Genomic DNA, 20,816 nt, shown 5'->3' on the forward strand with positions numbered 1-20,816 from the left:
TGCACAAGGGTGGGGGGTTAGCTGATGCAGGATCTCATAGCCCATGGCGAGGACTTCAGTTTTTATTCTGAGTGGGGAGGAGGCCACAGGAGAATTGTGAGCGGATGAGAAACATGAACTGTCTTGGCATTTAACAGGATCCCTCTGATTGTTGAGTACAGGAGTGAGGGTAGAAGCAGGGGGACCAGAGGGAGGCTACTTCAGTAGTTCAGATGACTGATGATGGTGTTGGCAATGGAGTGGGTGAGTAAAGGGTGGATTTGGGAAATATTGTAAATGGAGAGCTTATATGATCTGTTGAAGGATGAGAGTCTGAGGGCTAGACTTGGACACAGACAATGGGTAGGCAGGAAGGAGTCCTTAGACTACTCACCAGCTTGGACTTTTAGGTGATAAAAAATCAACTTCTATCTCATTTAAGCTCCCATTATGTCATGGTTTTTCTGTTACTTGCAGCTGAATATATTTCTTCCTGACCCATGACCCCTAGACACTGAGGCATGAGGGGGAAGGGGAGGAAGGTGGCTGCTGGTGGGGCTGCCTTCCTCCTAGGGATGCTTTGGGTCAAAACCTTGCATACGGTAGGTGTTTAGTAAATCCTCCCAGAATGGAGGGGGCATGTATGAATGGACATGTTCAGAGGAAAAAAGCTACAGTTCAATTCCCACAAGAGGTGAGACCTCAAAGCGAAAGTGAAAGGAGTTGGGTAGATGGACAAAGTAGGAGCAGTGCTCTTGGGAGAGGGAATAGTAGAAGAGATGGAGACAGACAGAAAGAAGGTGAGGTCACTGTAGGGTGTGGAGGGCTTGGGTTTGTGATTATGTTAGTCAGTGTCTGCTAGCATACCCAATCAACTCTTGGCGGCATAGCCAGGCTCAAGTGTTTTTGCTGAGCTGGTTAGAAAAAGCTAATCTTCAAAAAAAGTTCAATTTCTCATTTGGCCATTCATTCAGTAATGGTGCCAAGTCCTGGAGAATACTGAAGATGACAATCAGGGGCATTCTTGGCTAGGGACACTCAAACAAAGGCTTGGAGGTGGGCCGAAGACATCCAGTAACTGCAACAGGAGAGTCCGTTTTGCTTTCTTAGATCTCACACTAGGGTGCAGTCTAGGTCTTCAGGGGCTGTGGGGATGCACAGCTCAGGGGCAATGGCGAGTCACAGAGAGTTCGGGAGAAGGTAAATGCATTCACCAGAGGCATTACATGGTTCTGTTGCTTGACTACCCAACAGCCCAGGCTACCTACGCCTGTCGTCTCCTCTGGCTTCCTTATTGACTCTTCATTCTCTCCTTCACACCACCTATAACACTCGGGTTGGCTCTGCTCTTTCACGTCTCACCCCGGTGTCACTTTACACTGCCCTTTGAAGGTTCCACTTCGCACTGGCTCCCCCATTGGCTATCTGCCATCTCTCTTCCTTGCTCCCGCCTTCATCACCCACCCCCATTGGTTCTAACCCCTCCAGTCCTGCCACCGAGGCACTCATACACTGCCTGTCTGGCCTTTTGTAGCCTTCATATTGGCTACTTCAACCCTGGCACCGCCTCTTGAAGTCTTGTGCTCGCTCACAGGAATCCCCCATTGGCCATTATCATCACCCACTTCTCTACGCCTTCAGCGCGTGGCTCCCCATTGGTTGTTCTCTGTATCTAGCTTCCATCCCACTACCTACCTATGCAACCCTGGGATTTCCTACTTTTCGGACCTCTCGTTTCGCTGCCTGCTACAACCATCGCCTGTAGCCATTCCATTTTCCCCGCCGCCTAGATGCCAATCCCGTTCACACTTCATTAGCTGTCCTACTTCTCTTGATCTCAGACCCTACACTACCCCAATTCAAGCTTTCCCATTGCTTCACCGATCTCACCTCCTACACCGCCCACTCTCGGGAATTCCTATTGGCTGCGTGCTCATCCTGCACTTGATTAACCGTGTACGTCACTGATGCGCGGCTCCCCATTGGTTGTCTGATATACCTGTCTTCATCAAGCTGCCTACGGCCAGCGAGAGCCGTGCGCCCCCGCTCGGGCCTTCCCATTGGCTGCTAGCCCCTTCAGGCCCTGCCCCCGCCGGTACCGCCACCGGTGCCGTCGGTGCCGCCGCCGCCGCCGATATGGCGCGCACGGCCCCTGTGGAGCCCCCGCTGCGTCCTCCTGCGCCCCCCTCGCCGGCCGCGGGCGGGCCCCGCACCTCTGTCGAGGCAGCGGTGGCCCCGCGGAGGGTGCTTTTCGCTGATGAGGCCCTGGGGCTGCCGCTGGCGCAGCTGCGCCGCTACCGGCCATGGGGCGGGCCCGGGGAGGGCAAGATGGCGGCGGTGGCCGGGCAAGATGGCGATGGCGGCGGGGCTGACGAAGACGACGATGGCGAGGATGGGGATGAAGGGGAGGAGGAAGAGGAGGCTTGCCCCGAGCCCTCACCGCTGTGCCCCGTCCCCGCTGGCGGGGGTTTTTACTTGGTGCCCACATTTTCGCTGCCGCCTGCACCGGGCCGTCTGGAGCGCTTGGGGCGCGTCATGGTGGAGCTGGAGGCATTGCTGCCGCCTCCCGGAGCGGTCCCCGGGGGTGCCGGGGTGTGGGTGCCGGGGGGGCGCCCACCAGTGCTGCGCGGGTTGGTGCGCGTGCTTAACCTCTCCTTTGAGAAGGCGGTGCACGTGCGGGCCTCACACGACGGCTGGGCTTCCTTCTGCGACCACCCAGCGCGCTACGTCCCGCGCAGCCCTCTGGGGGCAGGAGCGGGAGGACCAGGAACAGGAGATCCCATCCTGGATGCGGGTCTTGGCCTGGTCTCCAGCCAGGCGTCCGCATCCTCACCTGATGACGGCGGCCGCACCGACCGCTTTGCCTTCCAGCTGCCCTTTGCTGAGGGTGCGGGTGATGGTGCGCGCCTGGACTTCGTGGTGCGCTATGAGACCCCCGAGGGCACTTTCTGGGCCAACAACCACGGCCGAAACTACACAGTCCTGCTCCGGATCGCACCCGCTCCCATGCCCACTGATGCTGAAGGGCTGCCCCAGCAGCAGCAGCTGCCGCAGCTGGAGCCACAGCCCGAGTCCCAGGGTCCCGTGGAGGCTGAGGCCAGGCAGCTGAAGAGCTGCATGAAGCCGGTGAGGCGCAGGTAATGTCTGCCAGCGCCACCTCCAACATTGGGCTGTGTCTAGGATGTAGGACAAGCATCCTGACCCAGGAACCCCTCAGGCCTGCTCTCCAAGACAGGGAGGAGGGCACATTCAGTCAGTCAGTGAAAGAGTAATGGAGGCCGAACATGTGCTAGGCTCTGTATTACTAGGGTTTTATTCATTCATTTATTGAATTCCATTGTAAAGCCCTGAACAAGACATCTTTCCTGCCCTCAAGGATCATACAGGTTCCTATGGCAGACAGTTGGAGAAAACAACAAGCAAGCAGATAAGAAATACAGGAATAAGGCTAGCTGCTGAGAGGAAAGTAAAATTGAGTAAGGGGAGAAAGTTTGGGAGAGACTACCTGCCTTGGGGTGTTCAGGGAGGGCTTTTGAGGAGGTGAGTCCTGGTTGATAAGAATTATACACAGATATGGAAGAAGCGAGTTTGTATAAAAGGAAACTGGGAGAACTTCTGAGGAGGTGCCATTTAAACTGAGTTCTGAATGCTAAAGAGGAGCAGTTATGTGCACGTGGGAGCAAAGGTGTTCTAGGCAGAGAGAATAGCAAGTGCAAAGGTCCTGAGGTGGGAATGAGCTTGGTATGAATGATAGGCCATGTGATAGATTGGAGAGAACTGCTGTGACATGGTAGTGTGGACAAGGGGCCTGGCTAGTTATGGGGCAGGGAATCTGATCCCCATTTGACAGAGCAGGAAACCAGGGCTCCAGAGAGCAAAACTAAGGAAATGATGGTGCCTGGCTTTTCCATTTCAGCCATGACTAAACTTGAAGCCTGCGCACTCTTTACTGTTATGCTCTAATCCAGTCTGAGGCCTCCTGTGGATATGAGTGGCTGAGTCCATGCTCGCACAGGGAAGCATTGGCTATTGGCAGAGGCAGAATCATATGGGCCTGGACTTGAATCTCTGTTTTTGCCATGCTGCCTGGGAAAAAGAGCCAGTTAACCCCAGGAGGCCCTGAGACAAGATTCTCTTAGGTTTTCTCTATCAAGCTCTGAGTTCTTCAAGTTCTAGCAGATAGTCCTGATTCTTTTTGGGGTCACCTAAGTCTGGTCTGGGATAAGGAGATTTGTCATGCACATGTGGGAAATACATACATGTCCCTGGTCATGAGAAGACTGGGAATGGGAAAGTGATTTTTGGACCTTGTATGTGCTGGATCAGAAGCCTCTGGCTGCAAGTTTGTGGTCCTGGCAAGGCCTTAGGCTGTGAGTGGTTCAGAACAGTCTAGCTCAGTTGGTGGGCAGATGTGCCTGGGTACTTGAACAAGCAGGCAAGCACCCACTTATTTACCTGTGAGACCCAGAGTAACCTGAGACTTAGTTTAAGGGGGTAGGTAGTTTGGCTTTCCTTTCAGTGTCAAGAGTGTAGATTCTGGCATCAGTACCTGGGTTCAAATCCCAGATCTCCCATTTATGTTGGCCTTGTAACCTTGGCCAGCTGCATTGTGTCTCCGTACCCTCATCTGTAAAACAGATAATTATACCTACTTCACAGGAGATGAGTAAAAGCACTCAGAACCTAGCCTGGCTCGTAGTAGTGCCATATAGGGGTTAGCTAGTGTTAGTACTTAATCACACATACAGTTCCTTGGATTCTCCTCCCAAACTCTGCTCTGCTTGTCATCAGCTGTGTGTCCTTGCCTCAGTATTCTCATCTGCTAAAGGAGAATGACAGTCACTTTGATTGGATTGGACGCAGCAAACATTGGCAAGGTAACTGAAGCTTGGTGGTAGCTGCAAAAGATAACAGTGGCTGGCATGTACTAATACTTGTGCTAAGAGCTTCGAGTCCATTCTCCCAAGTCCTGCTGCTGTGCATGCTGTGTGCTATAGGTGCTATGGTTATGCCCATTTAATAGAGAGTGAAATAGTTCAGAGAGGTAAGCCAGCTCGTTCAAGTTCTTTCAGCTAGTGACTGATGGGACTGAAACAAGTTTTTTTAAATAGTTGCTCTTGAAGGCTTGATAGAATTCAGGCAAATTCTGCATTTTGCTCCTAGTGTTCCCAGCATGTTATGCTTTGTTCTCTCTCTTTTTTTCTTTATTAAGGGATAGCTACATAAAGTGTACTGATTTTAAGTGTAGGGCTCAGTGGATTTTTACATATCTGTGCCCTTGTGTAACCTCTACCCAGATCAAGATACTGAGCTGTTCCAGTATCCCAGAATCACCTTTTCCTAGGTCATCATCCCAAGCCAGCTGTCCTGGGAGCCCTGTCTCTAAGACTCAACAGTTTGGCTAGTGGAGTTTGGTCATTTTAGAGTGTGAAAGGAAGGGAACAGAGAAATCAAAAGCTTGCAGGGCCAAGGTGGGTGGAGAGGGTGTTTTTCTTTTAAAATACATGGGTGGTTTTAAGGAGAAATTGAAACAGCCTGTTCAGACAATTGTTTTGGTATCTAGCCCCAGGTCTGTGGTTCCTAACATGACTTGTGATATTATTTTAAGTGGGCAGATGGCTTTTTGATAGCTTCTTTATCTTTTGATCTCAGCTCTTGCAAGGGGAGGTTGGTGCTCATTGCAAGATCAGCGATACGATTTTCTTTGTAGGTTGGTGGCTTTCTTGGCTAGTACATTTCAACTTATTATTGTTTTAAAACCTGTATGCTGCCGATGAGTTGGAGCACTGTTGAAGAACAGCTGCCCCTTGAGACTCAGCCCTCTTGGAAATGGTGGAGGATCTCAGAAGATAGCCTTAACCTGTTGGAGCCCTGTCATAGAGGTTTTCCCATTCAGAAAGTGATGGCTATAGGCCTGCTGTGCACCAGGTGCAGCCACGTGGAAGCATGGGAGAAGTTGATGGTAGCCATTGGGATACAGCTGAGAAACTGAAATGGCTGCATTCCCTGAGTTGCCAGACCAGGCTTTTGATAACTCTTAGGCTTAGAGATAACCCATCAGCAAGCATTTATTGAGGGCCTACTATGTGCTGGGCACAGTGCTAGGTTCATACAAGGAAGAAGATGCAGACTGACACCGAAATGTCAGAGGGCTTGTGGTGGAACTGGGTGGAAAGGGATTGATACAGAGGGCTTGTCATTTGAGACCTGGAAGAGGTCTAGGCACTTGGCTATTTGCATGCAAAGTATCATCTAATCCTTTCAATGTTCAAAGAGTCATCTTATCCTTTCAATGTTCCTGGAGTTAGATAGACTGTTTTATATATTTTTCCCAGATGAGCAAACTGGGGTTCCCAAAGTTCTAGGGCTGGTGTTGGGAGGAGCCCTCCTAGTCTGCCTTGGTTTAACACCCTTATGAAGTGTCCTATCCTTAAGAACAAAGACCAAGAAAGCCTCAGCATGGCCTTGAAGCACTCCCTGCCCTCTCCCCCAGTCTGGCCTCTGTAGCTGCTAGTCGCATCTCATGCTGCCCTCTGCCTTCTGAGCTCCTACCACCATGATCTTACCAAGAATCCTTGCCCCTTCCTGCATCATGGCCTTTGCCCATCCTGTTTTCGTCACCAGGAATGTTGGTCCTGTGCCCCTTGAAGTCTCCTTGTTTTGATCCTTCAGTTCAAAGAAGGCTTCTTCCAGGAAGGCTGTTCATTCCAACCTCCTCGGGCCCTGTTTTTTTTTCATAGTGTCCATCAGCCAAGCACGTAAGCTCTGTTAGCGAATGTTGTGTAGTAGAGCACATGAGTATCATCACAAATTAAGGATCATTTTCCACCCTGCCTGGATGTCCTATTTTTGTGATCCATTCTTGTCTCCTTCCTGATGTGATTCTTTCAAGTGTTCTTTACCTTCAGACTTTACTTCCTGCTTAAAAAAAACCCAAAAACCAAACAAATAGAAGCCATGAGTGGAACTCCCCACAACTTTCAGTCCCCATGCCTGCAAACTGATTTGTCTCCTTTGTGTTATAGGGGAGGAGGGGGCTCTTTCTTCCCTTAAGCCAGTTCCTCCACTCATACTCTGGATTCCATTCTCTGCCATTTGCTCCAGAACCTGACATAATCAATTTTTCTTTCCCAGCAGCTCTTCACTGCTCTCCTCACCTGATTTTCTATCGGCATTTATGCATGCATCTCTGCTGTCCTAAAAATCTGTCCTTTGATCCCACCTCTGTCTACACTGCTCCTGGCCAGCACGTAATCATCCTCCCCTTAATTTCTGACCCTGCTCTAAAGAGTTGCCTACACTTGCTTTTTCCACTTGCTTCAGCCTACTGCATCTTAGATTCCATAGGTGGGTTTTTGGTTTTCTTCTTGAAGTGGTTGAGCACTCTTACTTAAAATACTCTGTTCCCTTGCCTTGGAAACATGCTCTGCTGCTTTTCCTCTTAACTACTCTTTCTCCTTGCCCTTTCTTTTAGCCTCATATATTCAAACTCAATGTCTCCACTTTGCTAATGCCCCAAAGATGCCTCAAACTCTTGTTCGAGATTGAATCCATTACTTCCAGCACTGTTCTGAGCAGCTTCTCACTCCCCTATCCCTCCCTTGCTTGTTTTCCTTCTAAGCATTCTAAGCTCTCTCTGACTTGTGTGGGCCAGGGTCCCCTTGTTTTAGGACATTCTTTCCTTTTCAGAAGGCACTGGCCTCAGTTTGTAGTTAGACCTTCATTAGAGGATTATTGGATGGCCCTCTCTGCCCTGGTAGACTGTAAGCTCCGTGAGGGGTAGGGACATGGTCTGCTTTTATTCACCTCTGTATTCCTGCAGGGCCTGCCATGGTGCCTGGCACTTAACAGGTGCTCAATAAATGTTTGTTGAAAGAATGAGTGTGAGTATTTTTTTAATGTCTTCCTTCACAGTAAATTGTAAGCTTCCTAGTCTGGTTTGCTCACCATTGTATCTCCAGGATCTGTCACTGAGCGGATGCACAGTAAAGCCTCAATGATTGTTTAGGTGCACCTGTACTGAATGGATGGGAACCCAACCTACTTACCAAGTTGGCAGCCTTAGGGGAAACCAGAACAATCAAATTCAAAACAGGATGGGCCATGGGTCATCTTTAGTTGTCTGGAGAGTGAGGACTTAGTGCAAAAGTGATCCTCTTATTCCACAGAAAACTGGTAGGGCATCATAATTAAGGACATGGACCTGAAGCCACATGCTTCGAGAGTGGCAGAGCTGGGATCTGCGTTGGGGCAGTCTTGCTCTAGTGGACCAGTTTTTAACTGCTATATCAGGTTAGGTGATGTGTCTTACCAGCTGGGTAAGTTACTTTCCTGTTCAGAGCCTCAGTTTCCCTCTGGGAAAGTGGAGGGGATTACTGTTAAGTACTTGATAGACAATTTTCCCATATTTCCTCAATCCAGCTCTCTGAGGTTGGTATCACTATTATTCCCTCTTCACAGATGAAGAAACTGAGGCATAGAGAGGTTCAGGTCACACAGCTGGTAGGTGGCAGAGTTGGGTTTATTCAAAATTACCCTTGTCATGACCCTTGGTTAAGATGTGAAATCAATTTATTGGATTCCAACAAACACTTTAAAAATAGCATAGGGAATAATGAGTGCATCGCAGTGTACTAAAGGTAAGTGTTTCTCTGTTATGTATGTATATTTACACATGCATGGGGTGTGCTAGATTCTGATGTACAATGTATTTCTTACGGTGGGCCATCGTCAAGTGAATGAAGTTACTGCTGTAAAAGAAGCTCATAACACAGTAAACTCTTCTTTTCCCTCCACCCTGGTGGATTGTCCCAGAGTTGACACTGACACCGACTAGTTGGGAAAGAGAGCAATGCCTCACATAACATGGTGGCTTTCACAGCCACCTTCAAACCCTCTGCTTTTCAGAAAGCAGATGGCTCAGAGTAACTGGGATTCCAAGTATCACAGGGCAGGTTTCTGAATTCTTAAGCCACCTGTCTCATGCCCCCACACCCCCTCCCCCCATAGCCTTATCTTCAGGTTGACTGCATGAGAGCTGGGGTCTGCTAAGTTTCCCTTTGGGTTTCAATGCATGACCCACTTCGGGCTGGACAAGTTCTTTGAAAACATGACCGTTGGGGGTGCTTACGGAGGCCATGGGCGGTGGTGATGGCAGTGATGTGAGTGCTCTGAAAGTGCTTCTCTTTTCCCATGTGGGTTGTCAACCCTTGCTCGCTCACTCTGACTGGAGATTCACTTTTTTGTTCTATTTTGGCTGGCCGAGGCTGGGACTGATGGCACCTATTTCTGAAATCTCACCCCCTGGTTTCTCTGGGTGCCATCTGAGGTCAGCGGCCATTGAGTTTCCTGATGGCAGGAAGAATTTTCATGGCCAGGCGACTGACATACAGGCCCCATCTAGGCTACACTGTTTTGATTAGTTCCCAAGAGCAACCAAAGGTGTGTCCAAAATGTCCCTAGGCCTGTGTGTTCCAACCCACTGTTGTCCATTGCCTTTGAGGAGATAACCATGTGGCATTTGTGGGGCTGGTGCCAAAAGAGCAGGTTTCCTTCTCAAAAATTAGTAATCACACTGGAGGTACAGTTTTGTTCTTAATCTTTTCCCTCTCCATTTTTCTAAGAACCCTTCTCTGTTATTGATGAGTTAGTATACATTGGTACTCCATTTCTCTCGCTATTCTTTTGATTAAAGTCATAGTTGCCCTCAAATGTTTACTGTGAAAGATAGTCAAAGGATATTTAGGTGTTCCTTTTCTTTAAGCTCAGAGTTTCAAACACTGTCTTCAAAATGGAGCCCTCTTTGGGTATTATCAGTGGTGTGTAGTTAACAAATGTAGAGACATTGTTTCTTGAGTGTTTTTATATTTGTAGAAAGGGAAGGGTGTTGCTTTGAAAGATAGATGTGAAGGTTTTCAAATGACTTGATGTATCAATGAAAAGGGCCCGTGGTGGAGGAGGTGAACAACAGATGGCTTATGTCTCCTGCTTTCATCTCTGACTTCAGTGGTAGGGAGTGACCTACTGTGTACTTTTTGCCGACTTCATGGGTCTTGGGGCTGGCTGAATTGCTTGACTTGATTTTTGGATGTTGCCCCTCTTCTCACCCTCCTTGGCTATGGAAGAGATGCTTTGGGGGCCAAAGGATTTGTTTTGTATTTGTTTTTCTTCTCTCTCTTCCTTCAACTGAACTGTGGAGTTCTTTTCCTGCTGGTTGGCTCTGTCCTAAACCCACACCCCCTTCTCTTTTCATATACATCTAGGGCACTGGAGTGGCTTTTAAAAGTCTGGTTGTCATGTATGTCAGCTCTGGGCCAAATGGCAGGTTACAGCTTGCCTAGTCCTGCCCCTGGGAGGGAGGGCTGCCTTTCTGTCTGTGGATCTTCTTGAAGAGGCTTGCATTAGAAGATCCTAGGAAGATGCCATTTTCTTGAATGAAAGACTACACCAGCAAAAGAAGTGAGCAGAAGTCGTGTTGGGCCACAACTCCAAAGATCTGGGTTTTAGAGCCACTGAGAGGACTGGTGCAGCACCAAGCCGGTTTGCTCTGAAGTCCCCTTTCTTATCCACGATGGGGAGGAGTCAATGGTTGGGCTTCTGGCCTCACCCACTCCAGGACCTGTAGTATTCTCATCTAAAGACCGCTAGTGAGGTGCATGAGCCCTGGTTCATGGAGAAAGACAAATGGTTCCTTCTGGAGTTTCCAGACTCTAGATCCATGTATAGGGTTCAGGTTTCCTCCTCAAGGGTACTAATAAAAAGCAGTTCTTGCAGCCACTTCTGTGTCTGGTGGTTTCCTAGTGACATGTCCTATGAAGGCAGGGAAGCTGGGAATGAATGTGTGTGCAAAAGGCAGGTCTAAAGAAAAGCCTGAAAGAAGGAGGAGGTAGGGATCTTGTCTGGAGTGAGACCTCAGTCTCCCTCATCCAAGTAACAGCAGTTCGTTGGTTGAGAGCAGACTTAGGAGCAGGAAGGCCTTGGTTTTGATCCTTCTGCTAGCCTTGAGTCATTTACTCAGCTTCCATTTCATCATCCTTAAGATGATGGTAATACTGCCTACTTCAGCCCTGACCTGTATGGCTCAGTTGGTTGGGTGTTGTTCTGCAAAGATAAAGGTCACCAGTTTGATTCCTCGTCAGGGTACATGACTGGGTTGTGGGGTCTGATCCCCTTTGGGGTGTGTGGAAGAGGCAACTGATCAATGTTTCCCTCTTTCTCCCTCCCTTCCCCTTTCTGTGAAAATAAATAACATATTTTAAAAATCACTGCCTACTTCAGAGGATTAAAAGGACCTATCTCAGTGTTGCTGTGAGGATTTAATGAATAGTATGTATGGAACACTTAACACAGTGCCTAGCACCATAGTAACTACTGTGATATTTTGTTTCTGTAAAGATAATTGTGATTACGTGTTTTCAAAAAAATTGCAACCATTTTCAGAAATGTCAACATCGTCAAGTTACCTGAGCTAACGTCAGATCTCCACATGTTTCAGCCAATGCTTCCCTCTCTGCCTTAATCTCTAAGCTTTTGATACTCATTTGTGAGAATCAGAACAGTGATTTCCCCATGATCCTCGGGACCACACCTCTGGCAGGGACTGGCTGAAATACGCTTGGCTTATGTCACTCAGACCTTGGGGTTTGATTTGCTTGGTGAAGGAGGATCAAGACCAACAAGTATCTACGGTTGATTCAGCCCCTCATCTGAGCCAGGCATTGGTGTCTGGATTGATGTCCTGATTTCTTTTGACTGCCCTGTGCTTGGTGTGCACATCCTGGATCCCCTGTGCTCTGTTTTAAGGTGAGGGGGTGAGGCTCAGGGAGGTTAGGTCTCTTGCCAGGTGATGGGTGGAGGGTTGGCAGTGGGACCCAAGCTTTTGTGACCCTGGGGTTACTTCTTTTCCTGAGGACCTCTTTCCCATTCTCCAGTCACTTTCTCCCCTTTGCTGCTTCCTGCACCCCACAGTCCTCACCTGCCCTTTCTTGGAAAAGATGGGTACTTCTATAGCCAGGAAGATACCCTAAAGAAATGATCCAAGTTGTTCATAAAGCTGTACCCAAGGATTTCTGCTGAAGCCTGCTTTGTGAGAGTAAAACGGAGGAAACAATGTAGCTGCTCAGTAGGATGGGAATGGTTATATACTGTATGGTGAGCCCATATAATAGGAGTAGGAAGCAGCCATTTCAAATGTTTACAGAAGAATATAATGGTACTTCTTACTGTTAAATGGACAAAGCCAGCTGTGAAATTATACCTGCATAATCTAAACACTTATAGAATGTCTGGAATGAAAATTTCCAAAATGGTGATGGTGGTTGCCTTTGGCTAACATGTCACTTTTAATTGCTTTATGCTTCCCTGTATTGTAAATTTTCTACAATGAATGTGTAGGGTTTTTATAATCCAGCTAGAAGGAGGTAACAGAAGAGAAGACAGCAGATGTCAGGCTCAGAAGTTGCTGGTGGATGGCAGAACTGGCTTCTCAGGGTGTTGGATCCATGGATTCTCTCCTCTGCCCCGCAGGCCTAACGAGGAAGAGCTGAGGATGAAGAGCATGGATGATAATACCCCTGCTGTGGGTAAGCAATTGGCAGGCGGTAGGAGTTTTAGCTTATATTTACCATTTCTTTCTTTCTCCCCCTTTCATTTCTATACAAATTAAGAGATACAGAAAGCTTCGGGGGCAAAACTGCCTATTGGCTAAAACAGATTTCTTAACAAAACCAAGCCTGTTTGTACACCTGCCTCACCCCAACACTGCCCTTCTCTTCTCTTCAGCAGAGCGTCCTGGCGTCCATGAGTCAGTGGGTCCCCTGGTGGCCCCCACCCCACTCCGTCCGTGGCCACAGATGACACTTCAGGTAAGCAGGCCCTGGAGGCCTCAGGATAGACAGCCTGATGGGAGGCTGGGTGGTGGGTGCTGACGTGCATTAGGTCCACCCTAGGCAGGAGGGAAATTCCCCCAAATCAGAACCTTATGGTGGAAGTGTAGAATGCAGTTATTTACTTGGGCTTATGCTAATGTCATTTGTTAACTTAGCAAATATATATCGAATACCTGCTCTGTGCAAAGCACTGTTGAGATTCTAGGAATATGGTCGTGGCCAAAAATGCTATCTTCATGGGACTTACATTTTAGTGGAGTGAGACAGAACAAAACAGAATAACAGAAAAATATAGGGTGTTTTAGATTATTTACTTTTAGAGAGAAAGGAAGGGAGGGAGAAAGAGAGGGAGAGAAACACCAGTGTGTGGTTGCCTCTCACATCCCCCCAACTGGGGACCTGGCCTGCAACCCAGACACGTGCCCTGACTGGGAATTGAACCAGTGACCTTTTGGTTTGCAGGCCAGTGCTCAACCACTGAACCACACCAGCTGGGGCTATATGGTGTTTTAGATGATGATGAGTGCTGAGGGATAAAAGGGATTGGGAGAGGAAGGGGAGGGAGGGAGGTAGAGGGTGTGGAAAGAGAGGGGAGAGAGAGAGAGAGAAAGAGAGAGAATATGAGGGCGTGTGTGTATGTGACAAGTTTGCAACTTTAGACTTTAGAGCGGTCAGGGAGGGCCTTAGTGGTAAGCGAGATTTGAGCAAAGATCTGAAGAAGGTGAGAGAGTGAGCCATGTGGATAACTAGGTTAAGAACATCCCATGCAAGTGTAAAGTCCTGGAGCAGGACCATGACTAATATGTGTGAGGAACAGCCAGGAGCAGTGAGTGAGGGGAGCAGGAAGAAGTGAGGTTGGAGAGACTACAGGGACAGATTGTATAGGGCCTCATGGACCATGAAGAAGACTTTGGCTTCTACTCTGAGTGACAAGGGACTCACAGGAGGGTCATGAGCTGGGAAGGGCCTTCCTTAATCTGATTTAGGATTAAAGAGGCTCCCTCTGGCTGCTGTGAGGGAAATAGACTAGAAAAAAAAAATCCAGATATTATCCTATCCATAAATGCTTCTGTTTGTATCTCATACAATTAATAAGTCTTAAAAAAACACAGTGCCATCATCACACTTCAGAAAATTAACAGTAATTCCTTAGTACCATCAAATATTTGGTTTGGCTCAGTGGATTGAGCGTCGGCCTGCGAGCTAAGTGTCGCTGGTTCGATCTTCCAGTCAGGGCACATCAGAGAAGGAAAACTCTGACTCCAAAAAACCTCCGCTGCCTTGCGGCATACCTCTTCAGAGGAAAGGCTAAGGGAGTAAACCCCGACAGAAAATCCGGAGCCGGAGTCCCTAAGGCGGTTTGACGTTGTAGTCAACACCGGCAACTCCTGCGGCACACCTGAAACCAAGCTGTATTGACTCCGTCTTTCCCTTGGACCCTTCAGCTGCGAAGAGAGGGGGTGTCTGCTGCATGGGCAACAGCAGACCCTCCATATCACCCTGCCCAGGCTCTGTAGCTTCAGCTTCACTGGAGAGGACACTCCAGCATCATCGCAAGACGTCGATTCAACACGGGAGGAGACAGATACCGTGTCACTCCCGAGTCGGACTGCACAACCATTCTCGGCGGTGCAGATAGACTCTTAAGAAGCTACACCATCGTCTCTCGAGACGGACGGCTGCCGACGATTCAAATTTCCTTATCTCATAAGTGTTTTAGGATCCAAACTAGGTCAACACATTGCATTTGGTTGATAGATAGTTTTAAATTTAAAAAAAATTATTTATTTTTAGATACAGGGAGGATAGAGAAAGAGAGAGAAACAATGTGTGAGAGAAACATGGATTGGTTGCCTCTTGCATGCCCCCAACTGGGGACCTGGCCTGCAACCCAGGCATGTGCCCTGGCTAGGAATTGAATCAGGAACTTTTTAGTCCACAGGCTGGAGTGCAATCCACTGAGCCACACCAACCAGGGCTCATTTTAGATTTTTAAGTCTCCCTCACTTTTCTTGCAATTTGGTTGTTCAAGATACTTAGTGTTTGTCTTGTAGAGTTTCCCACAGTCTGGATTTGGCTGATTGCATTCATGTGGAAACACATTTCTTACTTAATTAAAAAAAAGGCTGTTTATTTACTTTGTCAGAGAGAGGGGAAGGGAGGGAGGAGGAGAGTGGGAGAAACATCAATGTGCGAGAGATACATCCATTGGCTGCCTCTCGCACGCCCCCAGCTGGGGAACTTGGCCCGCAACACAGGCATGTGCCCTGACTGAGAATAGAACCTGTGAACTTTTGATTCACAGGCTAGCACTCAATCCACTGAGCCACACCAGCCATGGCTCTTATTTAATTTTTAAATTAATTTATTAATTCTATTTAATTATTCTGATCTATTATTAAATTTAATTAATTTATTAAAATATTAATTTTATTAAATCAATTTATATATAATCTATTATTATTAATTAAATCAATTCTGTTTAATTCTCTTATCCCCACTTCATTTATTAGATGGAATTCTTCTCTAAAGAAAAACTTTCACCCTGGCTGGTGTGGCTCAGTGGATTTAATGCCAGTCTGTGAACCAAAGTTCCACTGGTTCGTTTTCCAGTCAGGGCACATGCCTGGGTTGCGGGACAGGTCCCCAGATGGGGGCATGTGAGAGGCAACCACACATTGATATTTCTCTCCCTCTCTTTCTCCCTTCCTTCCCTTCTCTCTAAAAATAAGTGTATAAAATCTTTAAAAAAAGAAGAAAAAACTTTCTCACATCAATTGTCTGGCTGTCTTGAGGTGTATACCGTGAAGGTACATAGTTTGTATAGAAAAAGCTGTATAGATGCTTAATTTTTCCCTTTTTGTTTACCAGTTTTCAGAAGATATCAACTTCTCCAAAGGCGACCAAATAAAAGATTTTTAGTTTTCATATATCATTATTAACCCATGAATTTTGATGAGTTTCAATCCACTGCCTTTATTTATTTATTTACTTATTTAGATGCTTAAGTTGAACTGCCTCTGGCCAGTGGAAGCTTATTTAGATCGGCTCCAGAGTCCTTTTGACACATACCCATAATTATTTAGCACGTTTTCACATTCTGGTATGGCAGTATGTCCCAGACTCACCTGGTACTTTACCAGCCTCAAACATGGAAACAGCCATTTATTTAAGGAGCCCCGGTTCCTTTTAGTGGAGAATGGTATTTAGATCTGGGTACCAAATGTATTTGTTGCTACTACGTTGGTCATTGTTTCTAGGCCTTGTCAAAAGACAGAGCTAGGAAATAATTTTTTTAAAGAAAAAATACATGAGAATTCATGTGGATATTCTGGATATGTTTTGGAAGCCAACCAACAGTATTTACTGAAAGTCATTCACCTCAGCTTTATGATCTGGAGGAAGCCCCCTTTTACCTCATTTGATTTTGTTATTTCAATACAGAAGATGTAGTCCTTGTAATTTAGAGAATTACAGAAAGCCCTTTAAGGAGTTTTTTTTTTTTTTTTTCTTTTTAAAGCTGGAAGCACTTATGGGGCTGGGTGTGGGCTGTTACCAGTTCTCACTGTCTCTGCTTGTTTCATTCCCTCCTCTACCCATTTTTCTCCTCTCCCCACCCCCACCTCGTGGCTCCAGGTTTCTGAAGTTACAGTGACTGGCAAAGCCCCAGAGGAAGGTGACATCCCCAGAAGCAGTCCACCTGTGGCTTTCAGAGAGGTTCCCCAGACACCTGCCATCAGGATTCCCCCCTCCTCCTTTCCCTGCGGCCTGGGTGGCTCCCCCAGGGACCAGGCCTCAGGACCAGATGCAAGTGAAGAGGCAGCTGGGCCTCTCCTGGAATCTAGTCAGCAACAGGTGGAGGCTGCGTGGGAAGTATCCAGTGAGAATGGAGGGGGCCATAAGGACCCCATGGTAGGGGCTACTATGAACGAGCCCTCCGGGGGTTTGGAGGTCATAAGTGGGTTGGAGGAGCTGCTTGGTGAGGACACCATTGACCAGGAGCTGGAGCAGCTCTATTTGTCTCACCTGAGCCGCCTGCGGGCTGTTGTGGCTGCAGGTGGGGCAGGAAGTAGCTGGGAGGGCTCCACAGATGGAGGGGTATCCCCCAGCCATCCCCCGGGCATACTCACGGACCGCGACCTGATCCTGAAGTGGCCTGGCCCTGAGCGGGCTCTGAACAGTGCCCTGGCAGAGGAGATCACACTACATTATGCCCGGCTTGGGCGTGGTGTAGAGCTCATCAAGGACACCGAGGACCCTGATGAGGAGGGGGAGGGTGAAGATGGGCTCTCCATGATACCCTCCAGTCCAGAAGGGGGCACCCCCAAGGAATCACCTCCGGAAATTCTCTCTGGGGCCCATTCTATGGTAACCACTATGGGAGATGTGTGGCTTCCATGGGCAGAGGGCTCGGGATGTGACAACCCCTTGGTTCTGGGTACAGAGGGTCAGTTCACTGGGGCTCCAGAGAAGGGGATATGCAAGAACACCAACTCTTTGCAAATGAATAGGGGAATATCTGGGGTGACTGGGTTCCTGAGTGGGACAGAAGCCCGGATGGAGTTCACCACTGAGTGGGCAGACAGCTTGGTTTCTATATCTGGCAAGGAGCCAGCTGTTCCAGTCCCACAGGGGCAAGATCTCACTCTCCTTGGTACCTTGGAGGCTGAAATCTGTCCTTCCAGCCTGACCAGGCCCCAGGTGAACTCCCAGGATAAAGAGGGTTCAGGCCCAAGCCTTGAGTCCCCAAAGAGGTCTCCCACCGTAACAGTCCCTGCAGAATGTGTGTGTATTTTGCCTCCCCAGCTCTGGGGGCCCTTGACCCAGACTCTGGGGGTCCTTGCTGGCCTGGTGGTGGTCCCTGTGGCTCTGAACAGTGGTATGTCCCTCCTGGTGCTTGCATTGTGCCTCTCTCTGGCCTGGTTCTCTTAGGAGTTGCTTGTGGGACCAGTAATAACAAGCATCCCCCTCTCTGGGGTCTGGGGAGGGGCTACCCCTGCACCACCCCCAGAGGGTCCTAATGAATGTGTGGCCTGTATAGTGAGGGGGTCCATTGCTTCTGAGAATGCTTGTCTGGAGAGAGGTCTCCCCATCCCTGAGCTCTCCAGTTAGCACAGGGCTCCTGTGGTGATACCAGTGGAATGAAACAGGGGATGGGTGGATAGTGGGAATGACAACATTCAGAATGGAACTGGGCGTGTCCTCCCTTCTCCCTGCCCCCCAAACCTGTATTTATTTTTGTATAATTCTCTGGATGAGGGAGAGTGGTCGTGAGCTGGTCTTGGGGCACAATTACCCAGAGATATATTTATTAACAGCCAACCTGTGCAACCTGCTGGAGCTTTATTTTTAATTTAATTTATATAGAGTACCTATTATTATATGCCACAATAGAGCTCTATGAGAAATTATGTGTCTTGCTGTGCAGTGTTCTCCTGTTCAGGAATGAGAGTGCAGGGTGGTCATATGGGAGGACTACAGTGGGGAGTGGGACGTGGGACATGATCATGTTTGCTGCTGCTGCTTCAGTATGTCCTTGACTTACCTTACTGTCTTAATACATGTGGTCTAGTGGTCTCTGCGGGGCAGGTCCTTTGGTCATTTCCACATGCTGTCAAGGAGGGAGGAAGAGTGGCAGCCACATAATGGTTTTGTGTCACACATGTGGTTGCAGTGGTGGATGTGGTCAGCTGTGGATGTGGCATGTTGGTTTTGAATCAGCCACAAGGTTTTAAAGTTACTTAAAAACAAAACAAAAAAACAGCCTTTGACACCGTCAGGGAGACTCCTCTGTCACCAGGATTGGAAAGGCCTCAGAGAGGACAGAGGAGTTAATGTGCTGTGAAAAATTCATACCAGAGTTGCTATCAAAAGACATTGCATTTCTAACGCAAAACAGGAGACCCAGAAGCTCTTAAATAAAGGATAGATATATTTACTACATGCAAATTAAAAACTCTGAAATCCTTTGGTTTCCAGGACACCAAACTCTCCTTGTTTTCCTCTTTGCTCACCAGCTGCTCTTCTGGAACAGTTTTTGGCACATGGTTGGTGTTCAACCAATACCCATTGAATGAAATAAATGAAGGAACAAATGAATATATGTGGGGAAATATAGAGAGGTGGCTAGAGAACTTAGCTGGTCATTCAGTGGTTATAAGCTCTGTTCAGTTTCGCAAGTATTGATGACCACCTCTGCTCTGCTCTGAAGACACACAAAGGAGCTTACAGTGTATGGGGGAGACAGACACAGGGAAAGAATTTCAGTGGAGTGTGGTTAGTCCATTAACAGTTATGGGTACAGTGGGCTGTGGGGGCCCAGGGACAGATGCTTAGGCTAGTGTGGGGACTCTGGAAACCTTAGAGGACATGGTGCTTGAACTGGATTTGAAAAAATGAGAAATAATCCACCAGATCATAAAGGGGAAGAGAGGGCAGTCCAGTCAGAAGAAATGGCATTGCAGAGGTCTGGAAGTGGAAAATAGCTAGGGAAAACAAATCAGCCCGCCCACATTTCACCTATCTTTAAATGAGGATATATTCTGACTTTGTCAAATATCAAAATCCAAACATGTGTTGGTGTCCTGCCATTAATGTAATTTGATCAATGTTCCAAAAGTCAATTTGATGCCAATTGCGGTGAGAAATTAGATAACATGGACAAATTACTACAGACATATCTTGACAAAATTGTCCAGAAAAAAAGGGTAATCTTGAGTAGTCCTATTAAGTAACAGAACCTGTAGGCAAAGAGCTTTTCATACAGAAACTGGGTCTAGATGGGTTCACTGGTGAAACACTTAAGGGACAAGTAATTCCAATTTTACAAAAGCAGAATGTAGAAAAAAGGGAGCATTCCTAATTCACTTTATGGGGCTGATATAACCTTGACACTAAAACCCGATGAGTGAAAAAGAATTACAGAACAATCTCAAGAAAATAGAGGCAAATATTTTAAACCAAGTGATAACTGCCTGTTTGAGTCTCTTCATGCTGCTATAACAAAATAACATAGACTATGTGGCAAATAAACACTTATTTCTCACAGTTCCTGAGGCTTGGAAGTCAAGATAAAGCTGCTGGCAAATTTGGTGTGCTGTGAGGGCTAACTTAGTGGTTCATAGACTTCTACTGTGTCCTCACAGAATGAGGGGAGAAGGTCAATCTCTGGAGTCTCTTTTATAAAGGCACTAATCCCATTCACGAGGGCTATACCCTCATGACCCAATCACCTCCCAAAAGCTTCACCTCCTAATACCATCACATTAGGGATAAGGTTTCAATATATGAATTTTGAAGGGATAGGAACATTCAGTCCATAACACTGCCTAAGTCCAATACAGATGCTCTTCGGCTTATAATGGGGTTACTTCCCAATAAGCCCATCATAAATTGAAAGTATCACAACCTACCAAATATCATAGCTTAACTTAGCCTACCTTAAATGTGCCAGAGCACTTGCATTGGCCTGCAATTGGGCTGTTATCTTGAGTTTCTCCTCAGGAGTAATTGCCTTCCTCTTCTCACCAGAAGCAGAAGACACCAATGGGTGTTTTGTAGACATGATGGGATGTAAAAACACAAAACACAATATCCAAAAAATGATGGCAACACTGTAGCCTATTGGTTGTTTATTCTTGTGATTTTTGTAGCTGACTGGGAGCTTCGGCTCACTGCTGCTGCCTAGAATCACGAGAGAGTATTGTACTGCATATCGCTAGCCCCGAGAAAGATCAAAATTCAAAATTTGAAGTATGGTTTTTACTGAATGTGTATTGCTTTCACATCATCGTAAAGTTGAAAAGTTGTAAGGCAAACCATCATAACTAGGGAACCATGTGTATATTTAAAAAGTATGACCAAGTTGAATTTATTCCAAAACTGCACTGTGGTTTAACATTTGAACTCAGCATAATTTGCCCCATTAGCAAATTAGATGAGAAGAATCAC

The 20,816-nt window shown here is 47.3% G+C and overlaps 1 protein-coding gene across 2 annotated transcripts; it reads left to right on the top strand.

The window, feature by feature from the left end:
* Window positions 1-2,103: 2,103 nt before the first annotated feature.
* PPP1R3F (protein phosphatase 1 regulatory subunit 3F) lies at window positions 2,104-18,277 on the top strand. 2 transcript variants are annotated; one of them, XM_090264800.1, is made up of 4 exons: window positions 2,104-3,116; window positions 12,505-12,560; window positions 12,760-12,842; window positions 16,503-18,277. In XM_090264800.1, the coding sequence occupies exons 1-4, from the start codon at window positions 2,116-2,118 to the stop codon at window positions 17,796-17,798; spliced, it is 2,436 nt and encodes an 811-aa protein (XP_090120926.1). In that variant the 5' UTR covers window positions 2,104-2,115; the 3' UTR covers window positions 17,799-18,277. The 2 variants fall into 2 exon arrangements, with proteins under 2 accessions (XP_090120926.1, XP_090120927.1); XM_090264801.1 differs by having other exon boundaries at window positions 12,763-12,842.
* Window positions 18,278-20,816: the final 2,539 nt, after the last annotated feature.

Source organism: Furipterus horrens, unplaced genomic scaffold (assembly GCF_987537825.1).
Source record: "Furipterus horrens unplaced genomic scaffold, mFurHor1.1.pri manual_scaffold_17, whole genome shotgun sequence".
NCBI classification, from domain to species: Eukaryota; Metazoa; Chordata; class Mammalia; order Chiroptera; family Furipteridae; genus Furipterus; species Furipterus horrens.